Raw genomic sequence first — 27,791 nt, 5'->3', positions numbered from 1 at the left:
TCCGTCCGTGAATGAGCGCGGATTTTCTAGCGCATTTACTTGCACTTCAAAGGAAATATATATCTATGGTTTAACGGTTAAACCATAACCCATTTGAGAGACAGCCAACATCAGAATTTAAAATGGACTCTCTACGAACTTGAGCGATGCCGCTGTCACACACAAACACTCTCGAAGTAATACACAGTCTCACTTGTAGCCATGTCTTTTAACTATTATAATATTTCGAAGGGCAAAAATAGGAACGTTTAATTGGCTTTACATCATCAGCTAACTCGATCACGTCGAGCTAGGAGATTTCAGATAGCCAGGCTCCTCAGCTCCACTCACGCCCCGCCTGTTTGTCTATTTTCTGTTATCCGGGAGTGACGCAAGGCCAAGATGGCGACGGCCGGCTCCGCCCACTTTAGGCTTCAAAAATGCTCTTCAGAAACCTACGGGTGACGTCACGGACACTACGTCCATATTTTTTTACAGTCTATGGTTGTACCGCACAGCATTTTCACCCCTTGTCCCGCACGCAGAGCCGGCTCTCCCTATAAGCGAACTAAGCGGCTGCTTAGGGCCCCGCCGCCACTAGGGGGCCCCCTAACTACAGATGGTACTCGCCGGTGTCGCTGCGGTTTAACTAACACAGTCAACCAACCGTGTAAAATCGTTGTCTTCCCTGGACTTGGAAATTTGACCGCAAAAATGAAACGGGTCCATCCATCGGGTGCAGAAAAAAGAAAAAGAAAAAATCCCATTATAGTAGAGCTACTACTCTAACGAAATCCAGATTTTAAGCAGTTTTTACTGTAGAATTATTTTTGTATGAATTTTTTAACTTGGCACATTACACAATGCACAAAGAGCCGCCTATTGCATTTTCTGCACAATTCGCGGTGCTATTTCACAGCAGCCTCGGGAGGGTGCGTTAAATTGGACATTATCCCATTATAGTAGAGCTACTACTCTAACGAAATCCAAATTTTAAGAAGTTTTTACTGTAGAATTATTTTGTAATGAATTTTTGAACTTGACATTACACAATGCACAAAGAGCCGCTTATTGCGCCTTCAGCCCAATTCGCGGTGCTATTTCACGGCAGCCTCGGAGGGTGCGTTAAAGTGAGCATAAGCCCATTATAGTAGAGCTGCTTCTCTAATTAAATCCAAATTTTAAGATGTTTTTACTGTAGAATTATTTTGATAAGAATTTTGAAACTTGACATTACACAATGCACAAAGAGCCGCCTATTGCATTTTCTGCACAATTCGTGGTGCTATTTCACAGCGGCCTCGGGAGGGTGCGTTAAAGTGGAAAACGTCTCCGGTTACTATTGTAACCTCGGTTCCCTGAGAGGCGGGAACGAGACATTACGTCACTGACGTATACGGGAACTCCCTTCCTCCTCATTTTCACTGAAATCTTATAGGCTAACGCCAGCTGGAGACAGCTGGCCAATTGACGCAAAACATGCAAATGCTGACCGGACCGCGGGCAGTATAAATAGCATGGGCGCGGCAATAACGTCAGAATCAAGACTGAACGCTAGCACAGCTGATCAAACGGCGAGCACGGCGGCTGACGTAATGTCTCGTTCCCGCCTCTCAGGGAACCGAGGTTACAATAGTAACCGGAGACGTTCCCTTTCAAGGCGGTCACTTCGACATTACGTCACTGACGTATATGGGAACTGTATAGAATCCCGCCGTGAGCGCAGTGAAGATAAGCCCTGAACGGGGTCAAGCTACACTCCCACGAGAGACAACAGTTCTAAGCCAGCAGCACCGCTAGGAGCACTCGAACTGATAGGCGAAACTAGAGTAAGAAACGTCTGTTCCGACCTACCCAGTTGCAAATCCAATGCAATGAAGCGAAGGCTGCACTGGACAGGGCAGCACAACACCATAAGCACTCAGCATAAGAGTTAACACAGTGTCAACGGCAAAGCGGTGACAGCTGCATAACCTTATAGCCATACACAGAGTTAACAGTACATTGAAAACTACTGTGTAATGCGGAAACAGCTATGTATAGTCATTATATACATTATAGTCATAACACAGAGTTAGCAGCAATGGTAACTCTGGATAATGCAGACTACTGTACAGCTGTGGTGGTAACAGTTCATGAGTACATTAATAAAACTCACCAACCCACGACGCTATAGGCAGTGCATAAAACTTGAAACCCTGGCGAACGTGTTCTGAGAAGACAGCCAGCATACCTAAATCCCGTGGGCATTAAGCCAGATTGAAAAGCGTCAAATTCAGTGAGAAAGTCTCAGTCCCTAGTACCATCCACCAAGCACACAAACAGCTAGTCAGACTGCTGCCTAGTGGTCCACGTACATCCGCAAAGCCCTTACAGGGCCAACAGCACTCTGAGTATCAGCATCATGTGAGGCTGACGGCTCAGCAGAAGGCGGGCAGGGATCAATCTGTGCTCTGAACGGTGTAAGCGACTGGAACGCAGCCTGGTATTGGACGGAGAGTGACGCTGCAGTCACTAGGTCCGAGACAATGCAACATCATTCATGTAGAATGAGCGTAGGTCTCCAAGTGCTTCGCTGGGGCGAGAGCAGGTGGAAGGTCATTCTCAAGGAGATCTCTCAGCACTTATTAGTGTGAAGTGTCTTGTTCAACTAAGGACCCAGCAGCAGACACACAAGAAGGTTCCACACCTTGGGGCTGGGGTGCCAATCATCTGAGGGGGATAGTCATGGGGGAGCCCCATAACTCTCTCAGGTCCGTGAACCGGGGATGATAGGCCAGTAAGGGGGTCACGAGGAAACTGACACTGCCTTGTAGAACATAGCCAATGTTCTAAAGCCGATGTACCGAAGTGCAAATTAACACATAACTGAATGTACATAAACACAGTGCCAGTGGCCGAAGCGACAACAACTGTGAATATACGCAGTTAGATAATAGCCTTCCATAATAGCATAGCACCTCAGAAGTACACAAACACAGTCGTAGCCGTAGCTAGAACTGTGAGTATACGAGTTAGTACAGAATAGCCAGTTGCACTGAAGGAAACGGGGCAACATAACAGCGTAGCACATGTACGTAACAGCATCGGTCGCTGTAGCGCCAACTATACGCAGTAGCTCAGTATAGGCACTGAAGGATACGGGGCAACACCGCAGCATGAACACATCCATGTGCAATAATGCAGCGCAGGTCGCAGGTCGACAGAGACTGTGAATATGCACAGTTCGACTGGGATAGCTAGTCGCACTAAGATACAGGGCAACATGACAGCATAACACAAGTGCGTAAGAATAGCGCATCCATGTATGTACATAACGCAGCGTAAGTCACCGTAGCTGAGATGCACGGTTAGATCAGGATGGCTAGCTGCACTGAAGGAAACAGGGCAGCATTACAGCATAACACATCCGTGCACATACATACATCCAGAAACTGTGAATATGCACGGTAGATTAGGATAGCTAGTTTTGCACTGAAGGAACAGGGCAACAAAATAGCAAAAACACATCCTTGTACATAAGTGCAGTGTAGTCGCCGTAGCGATAGAACTGTGAATATGCACAGTTAGATAGGACAGCTGGTTGTTGCACTGAAGGATAGAGGGCAACATAACAGCATAACACATCAGTGTGCACATTTAAAACATCTGTGTGTATAATGCAGCGCTAGTCGAAGCGACCGAAACTGCATGAATATGCGCAGTTCAAACACAATGGTCAGTTACGTTGAGGGCAACATAACAGCATAACGCTTCAGTGTGTACACAGATGAAGCGCAAGTCGCCGTAGCGACGACTGTGACTATGCACAGTTAGATAGGATAGCTAGTTGCCCTGAAGGATACAGGGCAACGTGATAGCATAGTTGCATTGATGTGTACAAAACACAGCGTCAGAAGCATAGCGACATCGACTGTGAATACGTAGTTAATCAGAATAGCCGGTTGCACTGAGGATACAGGGCAATATATAACGGCATAAACCATAGACACATATCAATGTACATAACACAGCGTCAGTGGCAGCGCACAACAACTGTGAATACACAATAAGAGTAGCCAGTTGCACTGAAGGAACAGGGCAATATATAACGGCGTAATCGTAACACATATCAGTGCGTAGTGTGTACACAGCGTCAGTTGCATCGCATAACAACTGTGAATATGTAGTAATCAGAATAGCCATTTGCACTGAAGGATACAGGGCAATATATAACGGCAAAATCATAACACATATCAGTGCGTAGTGTGTACACAGCGTCAGTTGCATCGCATAACAACTGTGAATATGTAGTAATCAGAATAGCCATTTGCACTGAAGGATACAGGGCAATATATAACGGCAAAATCATAACACATATAGTGTGTACGTAAACACAGCGTCGGTTGCATCGGGCAACAACTGCGAATACGAACTGTGTAGTAATCAGAATAGCCATTGCACTGAAGGATACAGGGCAATATATAGTGGCATAAATCCAAACACGCAGTGTGTAGTGTGTACATAACAGAGTCAGTTGCACCGCGCAACAACTGCGAATACGTACTGTGTAGTAAACAGAATAGCCATTGCACTGAAGGATACAGGGCAATATACAACGGCAAAATTCATAACACATATCAGTGTGTAGTGTGTGCATAAACACAGCGTCAGTTGCATTGCGCAACAACTGTAAATACGTAGTAGTCAGAATAGCCATTTGCGCTGAAAAATACAGGGCAATATATAGTGGCATAAATCCAAACACGCAGTGTGTAGTGTGTACGTAACACAAAGTTAGTTGCATCGCGCAACAACTGTGAATACGTACTGTGTAGTAATCAGAATAGCCATTGCACTGAAGGATACAGGGCAATATACAACGGCAAAATTCATAACACATATCAGTGTGTAGTGTGTACGTAAACACTGCGTCAGTTGCATCGCGCAACAACTGTGAATACGTAGTAGTCAGAATAGCCATTGCACTGAAGAATACAGGGCAATATATAGTGGCATAAATCCAAACACACAGTGTGTAGTGTGTACATAACAGAGTCAGTTGCACCGCGCAACAACTGCGAATACGTACTGTGTAGTAAACAGAATAGCCATTGCACTGAAGGATACAGGGCAATATACAACGGCAAAATTCATAACACATCAGTGTGTAGTGTGTACATAAACACAGCGTCAGTTGCATTGCGCAACAACTGTAAATACGTAGTAGTCAGAATAGCCATTTGCGCTGAAAAATACAGGGCAATATATAGTGGCATAAATCCAAACACGCAGTGTGTAGTGTGTACGTAACACAAAGTTAGTTGCATCGCGCAACAACTGCGAATACGTACTGTGTAGTAATCAGAATAGCCATTGCACTGAAGGATACAGGGCAATATACAACGGCAAAATTCATAACACATATCAGTGTGTAGTGTGTACGTAAACACTGCGTCAGTTGCATCGCGCAACAACTGTGAATACGTACTGTGTAGTAATCAGAATAGCCATTTGCGCTGAAAAATACAGGGCAATATATAGTGGCATAAATCCAAACACACAGTGTGTAGTGTGTACGTAACACAAAGTTAGTTGCATCGCGCAACAACTGCGAATACGTACTGTGTAGTAATCAGAATAGCCATTGCACTGAAGGATACAGGGCAATATACAACGGCAAAATTCATAACACATATCAGTGTGTAGTGTGTACGTAAACACTGCGTCAGTTGCATCGCGCAACAACTGTGAATACGTACTGTGTAGTAATCAGAATAGCAATTTGCGCTGAAAAATACAGGGCAATATATAGTGGCATAAATCCGAACACATAACAGTGTGTAGTGTCGTGTGTACGTAACACAGAGTCAGTTGAATCACACAACAACTGTGACTACGTAGTAATCAAAATAGCCAGTTGCACTGAAGGATACAGGGCAATGTCGTGGCATAAGCATAACACACACATCAGTGTACATAAACACAGCGTCAGTGGCATCGCACAACAACGGTGAATACATAGTTGAATCAGAATAGCCAGTTGCACTGAAGGATACAGGGCAATTTATGGCGGCATAAATCATGAACACATAACAGAGTGCGGTGTACACACACAGCATCATTTGCGTTGCACAACTACTGTGAATATGTTGTAATCAGAATAGCCATTTGCACTGAAGGATACAGGGCAATATATAACGGCACAAATCATAGCACATATCAGTGTGCAGTGAGTACATAAACACAGCGTCAGTGGCGTAGCGACAACAACTGTGGATACGTAGTTGAATGGCCAGTTGCACTGAAGGATACAGGGCACAAACATAGCACATATCAGTGTGCAGTGAGTACATAAACACAGCGTCAGTGGCGTAGCGACAACAACTGTGAATACGTAGTTGAATGGCCAGTTGCACTGAAGGATACAGGGCACAAACATAGCACATATCAGTGTGCAGTGAGTACATAAACACAGCGTCAGTGGCGTAGCGACAACAACTGTGAATACGTAGTGAAATAAGCACATCAAAATGTAATGTTACGTAGGCCCAGCGTCAACAGCATAAGCGGTAACGACTGCGCAACCCCGTAGTCAAGACTGACTAGGGGTAAACAACACTCACCGGATTGTGTGGCTGTGCACTTTCCATTGTCAGAGCGAGGCGGCTAGAGACCTCTATGCTAGAGACTCATAACATCCGTACTTCCCTTTTTTCTTTTTGGACACGGAGCCATGGGCTTTGCCTCGTCTCTCTAGACGCGCGTCTTGCGCACGACTACCAAAGGACGCCGTGGAAGACGGCGTCTTTCTTGAAGTAGCCTGGCTGAGATAACGTACCGGGCTAAGTATCCTTATCGACAGAGCCTCTCGCGTCGAGTCCTTCTAGCGAGCCCGCGAAAAGGACCGGTCACCGGAGTGGCGACGGGCGGCGTCAACTCGTCTTAGGGCGGGAGAGGGCCCACCAGCGGCCTGCTGGCGGCAGTGAGCCTCGTCTCCGCTGATGCCCGAGTTTATTCCCCTGAGGGCGCGCACTGTCCGGCACATGCCCGCCGTCGTGAGTGCGGCCTCGGTTGTTCCTTGTAGGGTAGAGCGAGTCGATAGGACCCGCACATATCTGGCATGAAAGTTAGCAGCCATCGGATGCGGGGAGGAAACATGCTGAGTAACCTCTATTGCAACTTCCACGATGACTTCAGATAAGACTTCTAGCGTGAAGAAAGAGATTCTGACGTTATTGCCGCGCCCATGCTATTTATACTGCCCGCGGTCCGGTCAGCATTTGCATGTTTTGCGTCAATTGGCCAGCTGTCTCCAGCTGGCGTTAGCCTATAAGATTTCAGTGAAAATGAGGAGGAAGGGAGTTCCCGTATACGTCAGTGACGTAATGTCGAAGTGACCGCCTTGAAAGGGAACAGTGGCGGCTGGTGATAATTATTTTTGGGGGGGCGCATTTTTTTTGGGGGGGGGGGGGGGGGGGCAAAATACAAAGCAGAAACTAAAAAGCTATTTTGATCTCTTTTTATTTACATTTCAGACCAACAAAGTAGTAACAAAAAGCATGTTTCCTACTTGAACATAATGTTGCTCTCCTTTATAGGCTACAGACCCTTTCCAAAAATTAGAATATCATGGAAAAGTTAAATTATTTTAGGAATTCTTCAATGTGAAACTAATTTTATAAAAAAGGCTGATTGCTTACAAAGTGAGATATTATAAGCATTGATTTGTTATAATTTTGATGATTATGGCTTACAGCTTATGGAACCCACGAAATCAAAATTTTTGGAAATTAGAATATTACATGAAATCACACTGTAGTAGTTACACAGTAATCCCATGGTCATTGAACCAGGTTTTGGTTATTTTGGCAGTGTGGGCAGGTGAAAATCCTGCTGAAAAATGAAAATCATCTTCATCTTCATAAAGCATCTTCATAAAGCATCTTCATAAAGCTTTTCTGCTGAAGGAAGCCTGACGTGCTCTAAATGTCCTGGTAGACGGCTGCATTGACTCTGGACATCCAGGACATTAGAGCACTTCATGCTTCCTTCAGCAGAAAAGCTTTATGAATTGCATGGCATCTACTTTGTATTCTTCATAAAGCAATGTTCTATGCATTTGTCCCTGTCAAATAAATATTAAATAAATAAAACTCATGCTAACTTAGAGTTTAGTTAACTTAGTGAAGATTATTAGTACCAGACAAAAAGACGACGTACGTTATATGTAAAAAAAACTGCACATTGAAACATATGTTTGCGATGTCTGCCATCATATTCCTGTCTCTCTTCAACGTCTCATAAGTTAGCATTTGTTTGTTGTAACGTGGCTGTTGTACTGCGATGCCCACCGTGTCAGAGCTCATCTGCTGTCAGTCACTCCTGCATCACCATGGCGCACACACTTAACGTTACCATGCTTCGTCCTCTGTCACTTGCCTGCTGCTGGATGTGTAAATCTGGTTGTTCCGGTCCGAGATCCTTAATCTTTTTTTTTTTTTTTTTCAAGCGAAAGTATTGAGAAAGGGTTTTTTTGTAAATAAATAACAGAATTTGGATTAACTGCTGCCATTGCGTAATAAAAAGTGATCAGCGTAGTAGCAGGCCAGGATGGTTATTTTCCGCCGCGTACAGTTGAATGACAGGTGACGAGAACCAATCAGATTGGATAAAATAACATGTATCCAATTATGATTGGCCAGGGACGCAACGACTTGCGCCCTGAGGAGGATCTTTAAGAAACCAATCAGAGACCAGCTTCAGGTCACATGCTGCCCGAGAATTTGTGTACTCACATAGACACCCATGTGTCCGGCGTCCCTCGCCCATGAAACGTATTGAAAAACATAGTAAATAGTTAATCGATTAAAGACAGTTTTTATTACATTCTGAGGCTCTTACTACCAGCCGGCACATGAGTAAACTATTATTTTATTTTTTTTTATTTCATTTTAATATAATGTTTTTACACATGTTAATTTCTGAAATGTTGATGGGGGCGGCGCCCCAGCGCCCCCTATGGACAAGCCGCCACTGGTGGAAAATATCCCATTATAGTAGGCTACAGCTACTACTCTAACGAAATCCAAATTTTAAGCAGTTTTTACTGTAGAATTCTTTTTGTATGATTTTTTTTTTAACTTGGCACATTTCACAATGCACAAAGAGCGGCCTATTGCTTTTTCTGCACAATTCGCAGCGCTGTTTCTCGGCAACCTCAGAGGGTGCGTTAAAGTGGACATTATCCCATTGTAGTAGAGGCACTACAACGAAATCCACATTTTAAGCAGTTTTTACTGTAGAATTATTTTATATGAACTACATGTAACGTTTAATGACACTGTAAAATGTAAAAATGTGTTAGGTTTTATTAGCCTAGATTTATATTTGATAACTAAACATTTTATATACACATTTGGCTAACGATTGGTCGCTGAAGGAGTGTTTTTGTAGTTGAAAATATATAAAAAATAAGTACCAACTCAAAATAGAATCTTTTGTAGAATTTTTAATCTATTTGATACATCAATGTTTAAATCACTTTAGAAGGAAGCAAAGAAATTACTGGTCCAACTTCTCCCTCTTTTTAAAGTGTGGAAAAGGAAAAAGAAGTTCAAAGATAGAGACTCCAGCAACACCTGTAGTAGGCCTATATGCAACAACTTTATTGAAGATTTTTGAATACTAAAGGTTTTAAGCTGCCTAGTGGACAAAAACAGTTAGTGCTCTTTTAAAATTTACAAAGCATTCAGACAGTAATAAAGTAGATGTAGAAATTTGAATAAAAATAGAAACTTTACTTTTACTGTTTCAGTGAGTGTACCTTAATAAGCAGTAAAATAATTGTGGGCAATCATGTTAAAGAGGTACAGATGAAATGTGTAAGGGTTAGATTGTATAGCCTACAGTTGCTGGTTTGCGGTGGCAATACTCCGTTATTCACTGCAAGGCAGGGCCCCAAAATTATCCTGCTTAGGGCCCCCAGATTTACAGAGCCGGCCCTGCCCGCACGTTGCATATTGAGAAAATGTCCAGCATTTTCATCAGTCTATTGTTTTTAATTGTCATATTAAGAAAATGTGCATGCATGCTTTCTTTTGCCTTTTTAAGAAAGCATTTTACTTATTATTTTTGTGGCGTAGTTTTTCACCTACATCGCTTCGTCAGAAGTACAAATACAACAGCCGTTTTTTAAAATCCTATCCAATGGTTGAAAAGAAAGGAGTAAACACGGTCACTAGTTGGCTGTGACGGCTGTCAATCAAAATGTGGAGCGGTGATTCGTTCCACGTGTTCCCTGTCCGAAAACAAATGGATAATTCGGTCAATTAAAATTTTAATTTAACAGAATTTATCAACCTGTTGCCTGCTGTGGTTGTTTTAATTCACATGATTTCTAAAAAATGAGTTTTTAGTTTAATATACTTTAATATATAAGACTGTCAATGATCTAATTTCATGTTGTTTTATATTTCATTTGTTCATTGTTTATTTTGTTGGACTTTAGTTGGACTTGGTCAGAACTGTTTAAAAAATAGTTATTTGCATGATGCCTGCTGCCTTTGGGCTCAGTGATATTGAATTTAAATGACATGTAAAATAACATGTTATGTTACACTGTTGTGTAATGGTCTTTTCTGGAAGGGACTAAAGAACAGAGAACTTTTATCAGCTGAAAGGCAGAATACAAATGTTTTTATTAAGTTAGATAGACATTATATAACAGTTTCAGGTTATGTTTTAGTGTTGGTAACATGTCCCACACAAACTTATAATCGTCCCACATTTGGTTGGTTTGACGGTGGTCACCCTATTTATAAGTAGTGAGACCAGTAAAATTTCTTCACTAGTTGTTGTCATAATATTTCACTAGGCTAAGTGAGGGCATCTGGCCTTCACAAGTACACTGAAACATAACTTAATTAAAATGAGCTAAAGCAACACAATTGCTTTTCATTTCGTCCTAATTTAGCCTAATTTCAGTGTTCAATATTTAAAAGTGATGTCAAATTAATCCATTTGAATTGGGATTACTTAAAGGTTTTTTGTTTTGTTTTGTTTTTTTGCATAATACTGGGCAGGAGATTTTGTTTCCAGCATGCTTTGCATATAGCCAAACATGTATATACACACACACACACACACACACACACACACACACACACACACACACATATATATATATATCAAAGACTCATCTTTATGCAGCTTAAAACGGCCATATTTGCTGTAATATCCATGTGATATTTGACTTGAAAAAAATCATGCTGTAAGCGAATGACAGATTCTGACCACAAGATGGCGCCATTCGAATGTCAGGTATCAGGTCAAATGCTTATAAATTACAACATTATATATACATTATAATATTATATAATTATATAATATTTAGGATGATCATACAATAATTTAGTTCATAATTTAGTTTTATTTCTTGCATGACTGGTACATTATCTTTTATCTATTATCAGAAATCAGCACTATTTTCACTTCTGACTATCTAAAATTATATAGTGCAATACATGGGGGGGGGGGATTATTTATTATATAATATATATTATTATTTTATAAGATTAAAGTATTTATTATCATTTTAAATGTATGTATTTCTGTTTATTTATTTATGGTCACAAAGCTGACCATATTATGAAAATTATATTATTATCTGTAAAATTATCTGCATCTCTTTAAAAACCTGAAGGCAGCAGCATTAAGGGCAAATAATAATAATAATAATAATTCATACACTAAACATTTGATGGAAAATCTATCTTTAATCAAATGTTGATCAGAACTCAGTTTCACATTAGACTACTTGTACAGGTAACAGTCTGACCTGAATATAAATCACATGATCGTCATCATCATACAACACAGTCTGGTAACTGTATCATCCCCTCCATGAAGATGCAATTTCATCATTCTAAAAACGTGTGATGATAAACAATAAAATTGGAAGTTTCCTCTTCTATTTGTGTTCATGAACATGTGAAGTCCAGATTATTGTTAATATACACTTTTTTCTTCTTACTACAACCAGCTTGCAAACTCCCAGGATTTCCAATAATCTGTCAAATGTTTTATTTGATGCATGCTCCTCTCTTTCCCCCCTGCAGATGTTAGAGGCAGCTTAATCCTAGTAAACATCTCTCAAACTCAAAAACAAGTACTGATTTTATTCACTCTTCCCTCTCTTCAGGTGTCCCTCCAGTCCTGTCCTTCTCTTTAGGTTTGTGTAGAGAAGCGCAAAGTTAATGATGTAGGTGGAGACACACACCACACAGAAATCCCCCAAGACGAAGGCAAGAATAGCAGCCAGATACAGTGATCCGACCACTGACACCCAAGAGAACATGACGAGGAGGAACGCCGATCGGCCGGACACTAGCTGACCTGTGACCAAAAAGACCAGAATTACATCTGAACGTCACCTTCAGACAATAGCTCACATATATATATACTGTTTTCTATTTTAATATATTTTAAACTGTAATTTATTCCTGTGATCAAAGCTGAATTTTCAGCATCATTACTCCAGTCTTCAGTGTCACATGATCCTTCAGAAATCATTCTAATATGATGATTTGATGCTCAAGAAACATTCATTATTATTATTATCAATGTTGAAAACAGTTGTGTACAATTTTTTTTCAAAATTCTTTGATGAATAGAAAGTTAAAAAGAACAGCATTTATTTAAAATAGAATATTTTCTAACATTATAAATGTCTTTACTGTCACTTTTGATCAGTTTAACTCATCCTTGATGAATAAAAGTATTGATTTATTTTATTTCTTTCCCCCAAAAATAAAATAAAAATTCCCCAAACTTTTGAACGGTATAGTGTTTAATGTTACAAAAGCTTTAGATTTCAGATAAATGCTGTTCTTTTGAACTTTCTATTCATCGTAGCATCATGAAATAAAAATGTAAATAACTGTTTTCAACATTTATAATAATCATAAATGTTTCTTGAGCATCAAATCATCATATTAGAATGATTTCTGAAGGATCATGTGACACTGAAGACTGGAGTAATGATGCTGAAAATTCAGCTTTGATGACAGGAAAAAATTACACTTTACTGTATATTCACATAGAAAACGGCTGTTTTAAATTGGAATAATATTTCACAATATTACTGTTTTTGTTTGTATTTTTAATCAAATAAATGCAGCCTCGGTGAGCAGAAGATACTTCTTTTAAAAACATTAAAAATCTTTCTGACCCCAAACTTTTGAACGGTAGTGTATATATGAGGGCCCAATAAGATGATTCACTATGAAACCAGCTGGTCATTGCAAAAATAGCAAAATTAGAAAGTCTAGCGCTATTTATTTACAGATGACCCTTGATTTGTTTTTAAACTGAATAGTTTGTGCCGGGGTCCCATTAGTGTCCTAACAGCACTTACCCAAACCCAGCTGCAGCGTATAGAAAATGATTCCCAACACACTGTTCGGCTGATTCAACACGCTGTCTTTGGAAGTGAAGATCTGGACGAGCCCAAATCCACGTCCCCATCTGAGAGGAGAATCAGAGTTTCAGCAGTTGATAACATCAGTTGCCTGTAAATATTCACTATTTGCGGGTTGCATTAAATACAAATCATGCACTGGTAAATGTAGGCTTTTCATAACGTTTTCTTTTTTAAACTAGAGGAAAGAAAACATACAAAATACAGTAAGTGTTTGATTTATTGTACTTTTACAATACATATCTTCAAATGTTGATCCCCCCCAAATTATTATTATTATTATTTTTTAGAGTCAGAAATATCTACTTCAGCAGCTGCAACACTAAACTCTTCATTTTTATACCCATATGTATTTATTCTGGAGGTTTTTACACAGGGGTTTGATCATATATCATTTGACTGATTTTATGCAACATTTTATTCCTTTAAAAACATTTTTTCTGATTTATGGAGTGATAAAAAGAGAAATCCAAATAACCTTCAGTAAAAAAAAACTCGGTCCCACTTTATATTAAGTGGCTTTACGTACTATGTACTTACATGTACTTACATTGAAATTAATAATTTGATACAATGTACTTATTGTGTAACTACATGTTTTTACATTGTACAGTTTACATTTAAAAAAATCCTGCATGCAATTACAGCAGTAATTAATTTATATACATTTGTAATTACACAGCTGACCCTTCCCTTACACCTTAAACCTACCCAATCCACCTCACCTGTCCCTAACCTTACCCGTATCACACCTCAATAGCAGCAAAAGTGTTTTACAATATAACATGAACACAATAAGTAGCCTACATTGTACTTATTTTTTTTTATGTAAGTACATAGTACTTATGCCACATAAAGTGGGACCAAAAACTCTTATCAACAAAATTAAACAAGAATTTTAAACCTGGCTTTACCCAATGATCAGATTTCTGTTCTAGAATTGCATTCAAATTAGTGAACATTTTAATTCGATATTGCCTCATTTGCATATTTAAACATCATACTTTTAGAAAACGTGTACAAAAATGTTTGCGATTCTTAATGTTATCAATCAACTGGGGAAATATGGTGCATCTATAAGTTACTTTTTTTTTTTTTAGATTAGAGTCTAGGTGAGATCAATGCGTGAAAACAGCCACGACTGAAGTGAACGCATTTACCTGGATGTGAAGACCTTCGAGCAGCTCACGGAATGACCCAGGTCGCACATCGCACGATATTCGGGATCATTCTCCCGGGAAAGTTCGACGTGTAGCGCGTAAACCGACAGAACTAAACCCAGAAAACAGAGGATGAAGCGAACGCGATGTTCCCATTTAGGAATTCCGTTAACTGAATGGCTCGAGGACATTGCAGTGACAGTGTTAAGAGGTTTCATAACAAATTACCTAATTTACAAAAAGCCTGTTTGTAGACTTGTAGACTAAAAGTTGCTACTCTTAAGAGCAATTTCTAATTGTAAAATATGTCAGTTCGGCTCCCACCTTTCCAAAAATATATTGCAACGTGGAAAATCGTGAGACAGGAGCTGTGATTGGTCCAAAGAACTGAAACTCGTGACAAGACAGATTTTATAACGGGTTCCAATGGGAGGGTGCGTTTTGTCCTCCAGGGGGCGCTTGGCGGCTCATTCATATATCAATAAATCCACTAGCATTCATACGATAAAAAGTGTAATCGTTTTTCGTGCAGATCTGTTTCGTACAAGTATTGTTACCTGACATTTGAATGTAAATCTACCACAGCACTCTAATACATGCCTAATCACTGATTGGTCCGTAGCCTAGTACTGAGAAAAGTAGGCTATAAGACTGATGGGCGATAATGTGCATTGAGTAAAGAAGCCGTAAGAGCAAATTGGAAATACACAGTAAATATTTAAATACTTATACATTCCAATTAGTCCTATTCTACTTCCTTTTTCTGTGTGTGGACTGACGCGAGCGCTGATTGGACGGATGGTGCAGAGGGTCCCGAGCGGACGGGTCAGTGTCCAGTTAGATAAATATGTTTGGCAATGTAAACACTGGCCTTTGATCAGTTGCATTCACAAATGTATTTTTAAAATGTTTTAAAACACTGTATGACGGTTTGGATTATTAATTCCACGTGTTTGTTGTGTTTGAATATTGTGAACAAATTTATTTTTGCTGTGTTATGGTGGCCTAAATCTGCAGAAATTACAAATAAACAAGTAGGCTAATAAATGCAAAACTAGGAAAATGGGAATATATTACTATCCTTGTTAACTTAAAAATATTTTAATATATCTGCGTTTCCACATGTATAGATAAATAAAGGGATGAAGTAATACAAAAATAAGTTCAGGACAAAATTTTATTTAAAACATAATTATCATTGTTTTATGAAGTTTGTGTTTAATTTCTGCAGGTTTGGGTCTCCATTTTTTCTGTTTACATATGATTAAATAGTAGTTCAACGTGCTAAAGCAAGTGCGCGTCTTTCTTATTTACACTCGATCCGTCCGTTTCGACGCCGCCCAAAGAATGACCCTATTCTACACTACAAAAGAGCCCGCCCCTCGAGCGTGTTCTCGAATCCCATTGGTCAATCCACTTACAAGCGTACAGTCGATTGGTAGTTTTGCTGCCTTTCAAACACAATACGGAAGAATACAAGGAAGTAAAACGGTGGTTCGTGATAGCGAAGAATAGACATGCTTTGAAAGAACCGCTCCGAAATTCCACTGCTTCCATATATAACCAGGTAATTGTTACCGTTTTCATAACCCAACGTTTGCTTTTATTTGTCTTTGTTCCAACATGAAAAGAAAGAAAGGGTACATATATATTATGTTAAGCTGTTTGGGGCCAGCAGTCTCTCACGCCCCTGCGGCAGATGAGCAGGATTAATTACACACAAACGCCAGCGACGCCCTGCTGGACCTGTAGTATGTTAATCCATTATGAGCAATTACAGATAAGTGGTCAGTAGTGTCTGCTTTTACAGTCTGCTGTTAGTTTATGGTTTCATGTATAACGTGCTCACACCTCTGTGTGTGCACCATGCATTATTGTGTTCCTTTAAACATTAAATACACAAAGCTTGTTTTTATTTGGATTATTTATTATTTAAAACAAATACTCAAAAGAACGTGTTACATGAAGTGTTGCTGTTTTTCTTTTTTAAATTCTGTAAATGATTGTCTGTTTTGTTACTGATTAAAAGGAAAGTTTAGTTAGATTGAGCATTAACTGTCTGGCACTTTGATATTGTCCAAGAGAAGTCCATTCAAATAAGAAAGTAAAATTTACAGTCTTGATTTTAGAACTTTTCTCTGAATGTTTGGTTTCAGAATGTCAACCAATGAGAGGGACGAGACTAATGATTCTCAAGCAGGACCGGCCTGTAAAGCATTAGAGGGCAACATCAGGAGAGAGGGCGACACTGACAACAACCATCACAGAGGCGTTACAGAAGGACCGCCTCAACCTAGCGATGACACATCCATTGTAACGGACACAAGTACTGTTGCAGATAAGAACTTGGCTCTGCTCAAAGCCCACTCCTTAGATGTGAAGTTTGAAGTTGGCGAAGAATATGACGTTATTGAGACCATTGGCACAGGTGCTTATGGTGTGGTCTCATCAGCCCGAAGAAGAGACAATGGTGAGGTGCCAAGATGCATGTGTTTCATTTAAAGTAATTAGACTAAATCCCTGATGTTAGAATTTATTATTATTATTACAGCATTATATAAATATTATTATTATTACAGCATTATTGATATATTATTATTGGGGTGGGGGAAAAAATCAATTCACATATAAATCACGATTCTATCTTCTGCCGACTTCCATCGATTCACAAATTTCAAAAATGTATCTTCTAAAGTGTTACATTTCTTAAAGGAGAACTCCGGTCAATTTTAACATTGTACATTTGGAGTGCTGTCAATACAGAGAACAACGACAAAAATCGGTGCTGCCTACACCGAGTTATTCTCTTTTTAAAATTTGCACCCTGTTGACTTCAATGGGGCAAGTACTAAACCTGCTTTTAGCCTCTTAACATCCTTGATGTGTCATTACAAGTGCACAGAAAATGTGAGTGATTCCTTCTGAGTGAACACGAGTGAATCTGACTGCAGTAGATGTGAAAGATATGTATAAAAATGATGTCATTTAAGCCAGCGCAAATACCTGTGTTTACATCCTGTTTTCGGTTGAAGTCCAAAGTAATCGATTGCCGAGTTCACGCGCGTGATCATAGGTAACTAAACCTATGCGCGTGAACTCGGCAATCGACTACTCCAAATGTACAAAAAAATGTTAAAATTGACCGGAGTTCTCCTTTAACCTTCTCTTTCCTACTTAAAGTTATTGACACATTAGAGTGTTATTTATCACAATAAGCTGTGAAAAAGGACTCAGTGTGCTGCTCACGCTGATGAACACAAAGCCAGAGCGCGCACACAGATGCATGCGATCCCGAATTCAGTTCTCTTTCACTGCTTATGGCGCTTGAATGATCAAATACACACACAATTATGTCAAAATGCACATCATGAGGAGTATTCACGTAAACACAGCCTGTTATGTTCTACGCAAACATAAACAGTTAGGAGAAAATCAGATGTCTAACAGTATATTTGATCTGTGCGTTCATTCTTAAAGGGACAGCAGCCTAATAAACCTTTGCTCTCTGTATTGCTAATTTAATCACAGAAATCACTCACTGCTTTTGACTGAATCACTTTTGAATCTTTGATATGTATCTAGGGCCCTATAATTTCCGCAATCAGGGAATCGCGGAATTGGCAAATTAACGCGGAATCTAGTGTCAACGCGGAATTTCGCGGAATTTTACATATTTGGAGTAAAATTCTGTTTTTGTGTGGGAGAAAAACGTATGTCTGAGGAAAATGTAGACCGGGGGAAGCAAATCTGGGCGCAGTGTTTCCCACACATAGACTAATTCATGGCAGTGCGCCACAGAATCAACACCGGCCGCCACACTGCGTTTCGTTATAATTTTATTTTTGTTTACGCTATATGATGTTTTATTAACAAAGTTCGGGAGGAGCACGTTTAAATAATCAAGCAATCAATCAATCAATCAATCAACTCATCAAACAATTACCATGTCTACCCTATCAGCATGAGAGGGAGCATATATATATTCACTCTGTCAACTCACCTAACTTCCTTGACAGTTTCAGCATCCCTCCACCACCCCGACTCCTCACTCTTGGCTTGTTCTTTCACAGCCAGGAATACGGGGGGAGTACTCTGGGTTCGGGCCGAATACCGAGCCCGGAGCCCTCTCCTCGGACAGCACGCCAAATACGCATTTATTCTATCTGACTTATTTGTAAGTGTGAACTCGTGAAATAAAACACGTGGCATATTCATTCCGCTGCATTTCCTTTCCCTGCTCTCCCTCCGTCTCTCTGTCACTCACGCGTCTCTCTCTTTTTGTCTCGCCAAAGCCTTATTTGATCGGTGAGTGATGTATGACTGCTGCGCTTGCGATAGGGCGCATATTACTGAAAGAACGAGCAGAGAGAGAGAGGCCCGGTCGAGTCTTCAAACTGTCTTGCTCTCGCTCCCTCGCGCTTATTAATCTAAATCAATTGAGAATTGAAACGATGGTAAAAGATCGGAAGACCGAAGTTTCAAGTGGAACATTAGGATATTTTTTTCCTGAATTACCACTGGGTGTGAATTGTGCAAAAAAAACCTTTTTTACGTTGCCTTCTCCTCTGAAAAGCGTTCCGCCCATTCAGCTGACATAAAAAACACTTTCAATAAACGAAACTAAACCTATCCAATGATGAAATGTTTTCTGTGTTGACAAATCTTGTGCGATGCCTACATTATTTAAATCAAAAGTTGTATTTGTTAACATTAGTTAGCCTAATGCACTGTGTGAAGTAACATAATAAAAATACAGCTGTTGATTGTTTGTTCAACTAAGATTAACAAAGATTAATACAGTAACAAATGTTTTGCTCATGGTTCATGTTAGTTAGCCTAATACATTCACTAATGTAAACAAATCAAACCACATTTAACACCTCTTAAAATGAGAATTTTGTGTTACCTCAATAAATTTAAGGTTATTCCTATTTTATTTTTGTACATTTTAATCATTAACATTAAAAATACACTTTTTTAGACTAAAATAACAGTAAAGGGTAAAAAAAAACTGAATTTCCAAAAATTTAAACGAAAAAAACGGAATTTGCAAAAATTAAAATGGAAAAAACGGAATTTGGGAAAAAATTAAACGGAATTTGGGAAAAAATAAAACGGATTTTATAGGGCCCTATGTATCAATGTACAGGGTGGGCCATTTATATGGATACACCGTAATAACATGGGAATGGTTGGTGATATTAAAGTCCTGTTTGTGGCACATTAGTATATGTCATGGTCACCACCCATCTTGAGGAGTTTGCCCCCTCACATATACTAATGTGCCACAAACAGGACTTTAATATCACCAACCATTCCCATATTACGGTGTATCCATATAAATGGCCCACCCTGTATATTTAATTCAAGACTATACAGTTTTATTTTTACATTTGATTATTCAATTTATGAAGTATTTCTTACTACATATTAAATAAACCTTGGCTACTGTACCTGGAAAACTTAAATTTGTATATTTTTTTCTATTGTTTTTCTCCTATTGTTTGTAATTTGCTTGTAATTTGCATCTCTGTTCCTTTAAATAGAAAAAATGAAATAACTTGGGTGTAATGACTGCAGTCAGCTTAATGGCATTTGTTTTATAAAATGGGGTTGACTAAAATGAGAAGGTTTACATTTAATTCATTTAATTTTTAAACTGTCTACCGCAGTCAAATAGGAAAGGTAACACAAAAGAGTAAACTAGAATCAAATCTATGATATCGAAATTTTAATCGAATCATGAGGTACCAAATGATTCCCACACCTAATTATTATTATATATTAATGCTGTTGTTGTTGTTGTTGTTGTAATAATAATAATATATTAACAATGTTGTAATAATGCTGTTATAATAATATTAATAATAACAGTAATTATTGTTATTATTATTACCAAAGACATTATGTGATGTTTATTAAAATGCAGTAAGTATATTTTGTATACTTATTTATGCGAGTAGTATATTTTTAAGATAATGTATTATATTTAGGGCTGTGAATAAAAAAAAAAAAAAAAAACGATTTAAGAAATAATAAACACAATGACCTCTGACCTGTATGTAAATTCCTAATATGGGATTTACTTACCATTGAAGAAATTCAAGCTCCACTTTCATATTTTTGCTATGCAATAAGTACACAGAAAATAATTTGGTGTAGGATTTACTTTAAAAAAAAAACCACACTCATAAATAGCACACCTCTTATGACAAAATATCAAGGAAATGTTTGTTCAAGGTTCAATTCATGACCCCCTCAATTCTAATGTTATTTATGCATTCAGGCCAGCAGGTGGCAATAAAGAAGATCCCTAATGCCTTTGAGGTTGTGACGAATGCCAAACGCACGTTGAGAGAGCTGAAGATTCTGAAACACTTCAAACACGACAACATCATCGCCATTAAAGACATTCTCCAGCCTGTGGTCCCTCACTCGGCTTTTAAATCAGTGTAAGCTTGAGTGCGAGGTAGCATGCGATGCATATTCTCTCTTCATATATGACATGCTAAAAGTGTCTCTTGTTCTTTAGGTACGTGGTTCTTGACCTCATGGAGAGCGACCTGCATCAGATTATCCACTCCCGGCAACCTCTGACTCCAGAACACACACGCTACTTCCTGTATCAGCTGTTAAGAGGTCTGAAATACATTCATTCGGCCAACGTCATTCACCGTGATCTCAAGCCGTCCAACCTGCTGGTCAATGAAAACTGCGAGCTGAAGATCGGGGACTTTGGCATGGCACGTGGATTGAGCGCGTCCCACTCGGAAGAGTCGCGTTCCTTCATGACCGAGTACGTGGCCACCCGCTGGTACCGCGCTCCTGAGCTCATGTTGTCTCTTTACCACTACAGCTTGGCCATCGACCTCTGGTCTGTGGGCTGCATCTTCGGCGAGATGCTCGGCAGGAGGCAGATGTTTCCGGGGAAAAACTATGTGCATCAGCTGCAGCTGATTCTTTCGGTCTTGGGCACGCCGCCCGAGAGCATCATCGGCTCGATAGGGTCGGACCGGGTGCGCTGTTATGTGAGGAGCCTCCCTTTAAAAGCGGCAGAACCGCTCGCAGCACTGTATCCACAGGCTGAGCCCAATGCGCTGGACTTGTTGGCTGCGATGCTCCGCTTTGACCCTCGTGAACGGATCAGTGCGTGTCAGGCTCTAGAACACCCCTACCTCAATAAGTACCACGACCCGGACGACGAGCCGGTGTGCGTTCCAGCCTTCGATTTTGAGTTCGACCGGCAACCCATGGGCAAAGAACAAATCAAAGAAGCTATTCTAACAGAAATCGGGGACTTCCATAAGAAGAAGCAGGGTGTCAGAAAGAAGATCCAGTTCAAACCGCTCCATTCTTCAGGTTCGGCGGTGGTCGGCGTCTCGGGTAACACGCTTTGCACGACTCCACAGTCTCAAAACCTGACTGATACAGCACAAACATGCCAACAGCACAATCTCAGCTACAAACCGACAGACGGTACTCAAACTCAAGCGAACTCGTTTCAAGCCCGACATCATCTCGCTCAGATTTTCCCACATTTGGCTCAGTCGGTAAACTGCCAGGATGTGGACATGCTCAGCGCCAACTCCGACGGCCAGCCTGAAACCATCGATCTGACCACTCCCACAGACAAGGACACTTTTACTGAACCAGTCACGGAATGCACAAAGGACGAGCTCGTCTCGTCCAATCACTCTCTTCCCAAACAAATGGTTCCGCCCCATCCCATCTCTCAGACTCCGCCCACTTCAAGTCTTCCGCAGTCTATCCCTTCACTCTCTCTCACACAGTCCCAAGCTCAGTCGCTCTCTCAAAGCCTCACTCGTTCCCTTGGAAAAGGGGGGAAAGCGACAACCGGGGAAGGCACGAAAAAAGAGGGAGCAATTTCAGAAGACACAAAAGCAGCTCTCAAAGCTGCCTTGCTCAAATCAGCGCTAAGGCAGAAGGCTCGAGGTGAGGGAGTGTGCAGTGTGTGTATGTGGCCGTAGACTACTTAACATTTATGCCCGGTTTCACAGACAAGGCTTAAGTCTAGTCCCAGACTAAAATGCGTGTTTGAGCTGTTTGAACTGAAAGCAACTTCACTGACAGATCTTAAAATTTGTCAGTGCCATTGTTTTGTCTAAAGATGCACACCAGTAATGTTTTAGATGTCCTAATTTAACTAAGGCCTAATCCTGGCTTAATCTAAACCCTGTCTGTGAAACCAGGCTTTAGTGTTTATCAAACACAGGAAGCCACTTCCTAAAATATAAAATCTAACTAATTCATGTATAAAGATCCATTTTACTGAGAAAAAAATCTGTATAGATTTTGTATTTTTTGTTTTTATACTACAGTTCAAACGTTTGAGGTCTGCAAGGTTTTATATATATATATATATATGTGCTTGAAATTTATATTGATCAAAGACTGTTTCTTGAGCAGCAAATCAAGTAATGATGCTGAAAAATAGAAAATAGCTATATTAAATTCTAATAATATTTTACAATATTACTGTTTTTACTGTACTTTTGATCCAATAAATGCTGCCATGAGAAACTTCCTTCAAAAACAGTTAAAAATCTTACGGACTTCAACAATTACAACAATAGTTTATTTTATATTGTATATTTTATATTTATAATTTGAGTACAATTTGATCTGGTAAATATTTAGTTTCTATTAAATTGACACTTCATCTGTTTTCTACCCACCATTAGAGTACTGTTGTCAACCTGGAGAGAACATTCTGTAAACTTAACCTTGTCTTGTCTTATGATATTATTTTATTTTTCTCTTATCCATGAAAATGTCACTGATTCTTTCTTCCTCAGATGGAGGCTCTGCAGCTCTTGGTCTAGATTTACTCAGAGGAGCTTCTGGAGGTTTATCCTCGTCGCTCTCCTCCTCTAACTCTGGTCCAGAGCATAAGAAGCCAGTCACGGCCCAGGAGAGACAGCGAGAGAGGGAAGAGAAGCGGAAGAAGAGGCAGGAGCGTGCTATGGAGCGAAAGAGGAAGCTGAAAGAGAAGGAGAAAAAGGAGGGGAAACGAGGAGAATCTTTAGGCGGCGTTTTGCTCAGCGACAACGACAAGAAGCTATTGGAGCGCTGGGGGCGAATGATGGACACCCGAGGGGACAAACCGCAGACCGCAGAAACCAACGGTGCCAAAACCAATGAGAGCAAGACAGTCCAAATCCAGCCAGCAACAGGAAGCAACCTCGTAAAAACAAACTCAGTTGGGCGAGAGTCAGTGCCGTCAAAACAACCCAACGAAGTGCCACAAATGCTGCCTCAAATGGGACAGTGTGTCACAGCTGGAATATTCCATCCAACTCCGACCCATAATGCAGCACCCGTCTCTTTAGGTCCGTCTCAGAATGGGGACGTTGGTTTAGTTGCAGTAGGAGGAGGCGGAAGTGTTGGAGGTTTAGGTGTGGTAACGGGCCCGTGTGCCTTTGCCAAAAACAACATATTAAAATCTCAGTTTCTGAGCGTTGGAACAATGTTCACCGGTCTTGAGAACTGGACAGGAACATCTCCACACAAAACCCAGCAACCTCCACTAGAACTGAACAATCCCGCTCACACGGGCTTTGCGCACTTGCAAACCCAGCTGAAGCCCGTCCCACAGTCCAACGCTCACATCCAGCTGCTGCCGCCTGAACCCTTCATGACTAAACCACCAGCCTTGAACCCCGGCATTGGCGTTTCGGACACCAGCACGAATCCAGAGACCGGCGAATGTCCTCAAGCCCTGGACAAACTTTGCGTTCTGGGGGACAGACAGAACGGCTCTCATTCACAGGGCCCTTCAAAACAGCCTCCAGGAGCCGCAGCTCAACCCTGCCTTAGTCTCACTGACACGGGACAGTCGACAAACAGCATCCCTGATATCCACACAGTCACACAGCAGCTCTCAAAGTCACAGGTGAAGTTTTAGCCATAATGTTGGACTGTGGGCCGCCTTTAAATATGAGATTAATTCTTTGTTTTTTTTTTAAAAAGAGTTTCATGAAAGTCTGATCGCTTAGAAAAGTGACACCTGTTCTAAACAGGACACTTAATTTGAGTTATGGATTTATCACGGTCATGGATAACCTGGAACCATTAGGGAAATTTAAAATGGATATTTCTAGGCCTGAAAAAAAAATGGAAACGAGTCAAATCTTAAAATGTCATGGAAAAATAGTTTCTATGTTTTTTTTTTGTCGTTCTCTGCTCCAAAATATTACATGAGCAAGATATACAGTTAACCGCTAGTGATCGCAAGCCATAATTGAGGGTCTTATTGTACACAAATAAATATAATCATTTTAAACTATTAATTCGAAAGGCCATTATAAGACAAAGAAATGGAAATAAAGACCAACAACCTTTAAACTTAATCTAAAAAAACTTTATCCAGTAAACAGGAACTAAGTAAGGTTATGGATATTAATAAAAAAATAAAAATAATTAATAATGATTAATCAATAAATTACAGTTTATATATATCTATATATTTTTTTTATATATATATTTGTATATATTTAGTGTATATATTGTGTATATTTGTATATATAATGTATATATTTAGTATTTATTATTTTATTTTTAAACCTGTAGTTCTCAGAGGTCATGCCATGCATTATTATTTTTGTTGTAATATTATATTATATTTATTATTATTCTTTTATTTTTTAAACCTGTGGCCCCAGAGGTCATGCCATACTTTTGTGAGAGCAAATAAGATAGAATAATAATAATCATGCTTGGAGGCCTGTTTCTACCTCAGGTAATTTAAAATTTATAATGTAAAGAAAATTTACATTTTAAGATAAATAAAAAAAATAAAGCAAGTCACACTGTGATATATAAAGTCACAATTGGGAGAAATAAAGTTAGTTACCTTTTACTTTGTGATTAAAAAGGGCTTCCATATTTATGTGATCTTCATTATGTTTGGAAAACATAACCACTGCTTTACACACTGCACTATATTTCTTATAAATTTATATTTTGTTTCATTCTTCTCTTTAATCTCAACTTTGTCCTTTTCCCTGCCAGGTTGAAGACATTTTGCCGCCGGTTTTCTCGGTGACCCCTAAAGGCAGTGGAGCTGGATACGGTGTAGGCTTTGACCTCGATGACCTCCTCGCTCAGTCTCTTACTGAACTCCAGCACTCTGACCTCAGGGAAAGGTCAGTTCAAATCTCACTGACTGCAGAGTGCACACTCTATTTGTGAACTCTACGTCACTGCAAATTACGATGCTTGACTCTTATGTACATACTAGGCATTGGTTCTGTGATGAATTGCTTATACCCATCTATTGTAGGTCACTTAGGATAAAAGTGTTTGCTACATTTCAATGGTCTCCTTTCTCGTTTTCATTAGTCACAATGACTTGGCCCCCCTGTCTGCATCCCTGCTCTCTGATTGGCTCGAGGTGCACCGCATGACCCCTGCTGACATGGAGTCACTTCAGCAGGAGCTCCAGCTCGGATCTCCCATGATCCTCTCCGACAACTCAACGCTTCCTGATACCTGATCAGTACCTGCATTCCTTCTCCATCCCCTTGTAGAACCGGTTGAGGACCGCACACAGAGGAACTTGATAGCTGTATTGTTTACCAGTGTACTAGACCTAGAGTCAGTAGAGGGAATATCTTTGAGGCTCCAAATTATTAAGGTCTTACCCAGAAAAGTGCCTTTATCTTTAATGGGTTCACATACATTATTTATTTGTGCCAACATTAAAGTACGATGCTGTTCGGTTCTTAAGGGGGTTTCCATTCTCGGAATTTCAGTGCCATCACAAAGCAATTCAGATCAAGGGAAGAAGAGTTGACTTCAGCTGTGCTAGTGCCATTGATTCACCAGCTGGTTTTATAGAATATTCAAGCCAATAGCAATGAAATAGCAGCTGTTTAGAAGACCAGAGTTTAAAGCTATTTTCTAGTACACTACAGTAGGAGTCGCCACCAGGGCAGCAGTATTATGATGATGAAACACGATAAAGGAAGCAGATCACGTTGGCATTATTACTGCAGACTGTAGAAAGTAGTGCTGAGTAGAAAAACATTTCATTTGATGTTGCATGAATGTCTTGTAGAAAATAGTGACACTTGCTGCACCAACATGCAGATTTGCTCAGTTTTACACCAGCAATGAAAAAAGTATTGTTGTCTTGAATAAAGCTATCAAAGGGATATTGTCGTATTATTTTGCAATATTTCGTTGTTTGTTTACATACTGTAGAAGGCACTTAGTAGCAATATGCAAATTCATCTTGACTAAGCCCTTTGTTGTTATTGTAGGATTTCCAAAGAAAACAATTACTGCTTGTATCATCTCTGGGTACCTTATAACACTATTATAATTTTGCTAACAAAAATTTTGGATAATTTCTATAAAATGTTGTCAGTTAAAAATTACTGATTTCTTTTTTTTTTTCATTTTTTTTTCAATGAAATGATTGTATTATATTTTAGTTTGATAATGTTCATTTTTATTCAATATCTGTATTTTTAGGGGATTTTATGGTACTAAATTATATTTGTGCAGTAGTTATAATCCATTTATTCACTTTTTGAGCATAGATCTGAAAATTAAATTTCCAACTCAAACTGTCATAAATCTTGAATGCTTTGGAGCACAGACTTTAGTTTGGTCTTTTTAAAGAAGACATTTGGCAGATTATTGCTGAAGTGAAAAGTTTTAAAAAGAGAACTTGAAAAGTTATAGAATTTTAAGTATATATTTTCCAAAACACATTTTACTTTAATACTTTGAGAAAATCAAAGCCATAAATCTAAACAAGTTGTGTTCCAAATGAGGTTTATATTTATATATATATATGCTTTCAGTAAGAATTTGTTTGGCCGCAGTACCAAACGTTTCCAAAAGATGAAATTCGCCTCCCATTCATTTCCAATGTGGCCATTTTTGACCGCAAACAATACAAGTGACTTTTTTCTGGACCATCTAACCGTTTCATGGGGGTTCATACACCAAGTACCAAAACCTTTACCAAGTTTCGTAGCATTCAGATGAAGTAAAAAATTCAGATGAAGTAAAAAAAAAAGAACAGCAGAACAGAAGGTTAAAACGCATATCTTCCACGCATATCTTCAAACGACACAGAAGCTTAACTGAGAAAATGCCAGACGGCAACAGTTGCTATGATAGGATTGGTCAGTAACGTTTACCTCTACCATAAATAAGCA

At 39.5% G+C, this 27,791-nt stretch overlaps 2 protein-coding genes across 2 annotated transcripts; one reads left to right on the top strand and one right to left on the bottom strand.

The window, feature by feature from the left end:
- Positions 1-11,718: 11,718 nt before the first annotated feature.
- On the bottom strand, positions 11,719-15,930 carry vkorc1 (vitamin K epoxide reductase complex, subunit 1). Its single transcript, XM_081392419.1, has 3 exons — positions 14,599-15,930; positions 13,376-13,485; positions 11,719-12,354 (listed from the first exon to the last, which is right to left on the bottom strand). Exons 1-3 carry the CDS (start codon positions 14,814-14,816, stop codon positions 12,137-12,139), a joined length of 546 nt encoding a protein of 181 aa, XP_081248545.1. The 5' UTR covers positions 14,817-15,930; the 3' UTR covers positions 11,719-12,136.
- Positions 15,931-16,047: 117 nt separating this feature from the next.
- On the top strand, positions 16,048-27,216 carry mapk7 (mitogen-activated protein kinase 7). The gene is made up of 7 exons (XM_081392407.1): positions 16,048-16,165; positions 16,755-17,068; positions 20,885-21,050; positions 21,131-22,551; positions 23,415-24,511; positions 25,630-25,763; positions 25,960-27,216. Exons 2-7 carry the CDS (start codon positions 16,756-16,758, stop codon positions 26,111-26,113), a joined length of 3,285 nt encoding a protein of 1,094 aa, XP_081248533.1. The 5' UTR covers positions 16,048-16,165; position 16,755; the 3' UTR covers positions 26,114-27,216.
- The last annotated feature ends 575 nt before the right edge of the window (positions 27,217-27,791 follow it).

This window comes from Scardinius erythrophthalmus (assembly GCF_964197995.2).
Source record: "Scardinius erythrophthalmus genome assembly, chromosome: 18".
NCBI classification, from domain to species: domain Eukaryota; kingdom Metazoa; phylum Chordata; class Actinopteri; order Cypriniformes; family Leuciscidae; genus Scardinius; species Scardinius erythrophthalmus.
This window is presented reverse-complemented; position numbering and strand designations above follow the sequence as displayed.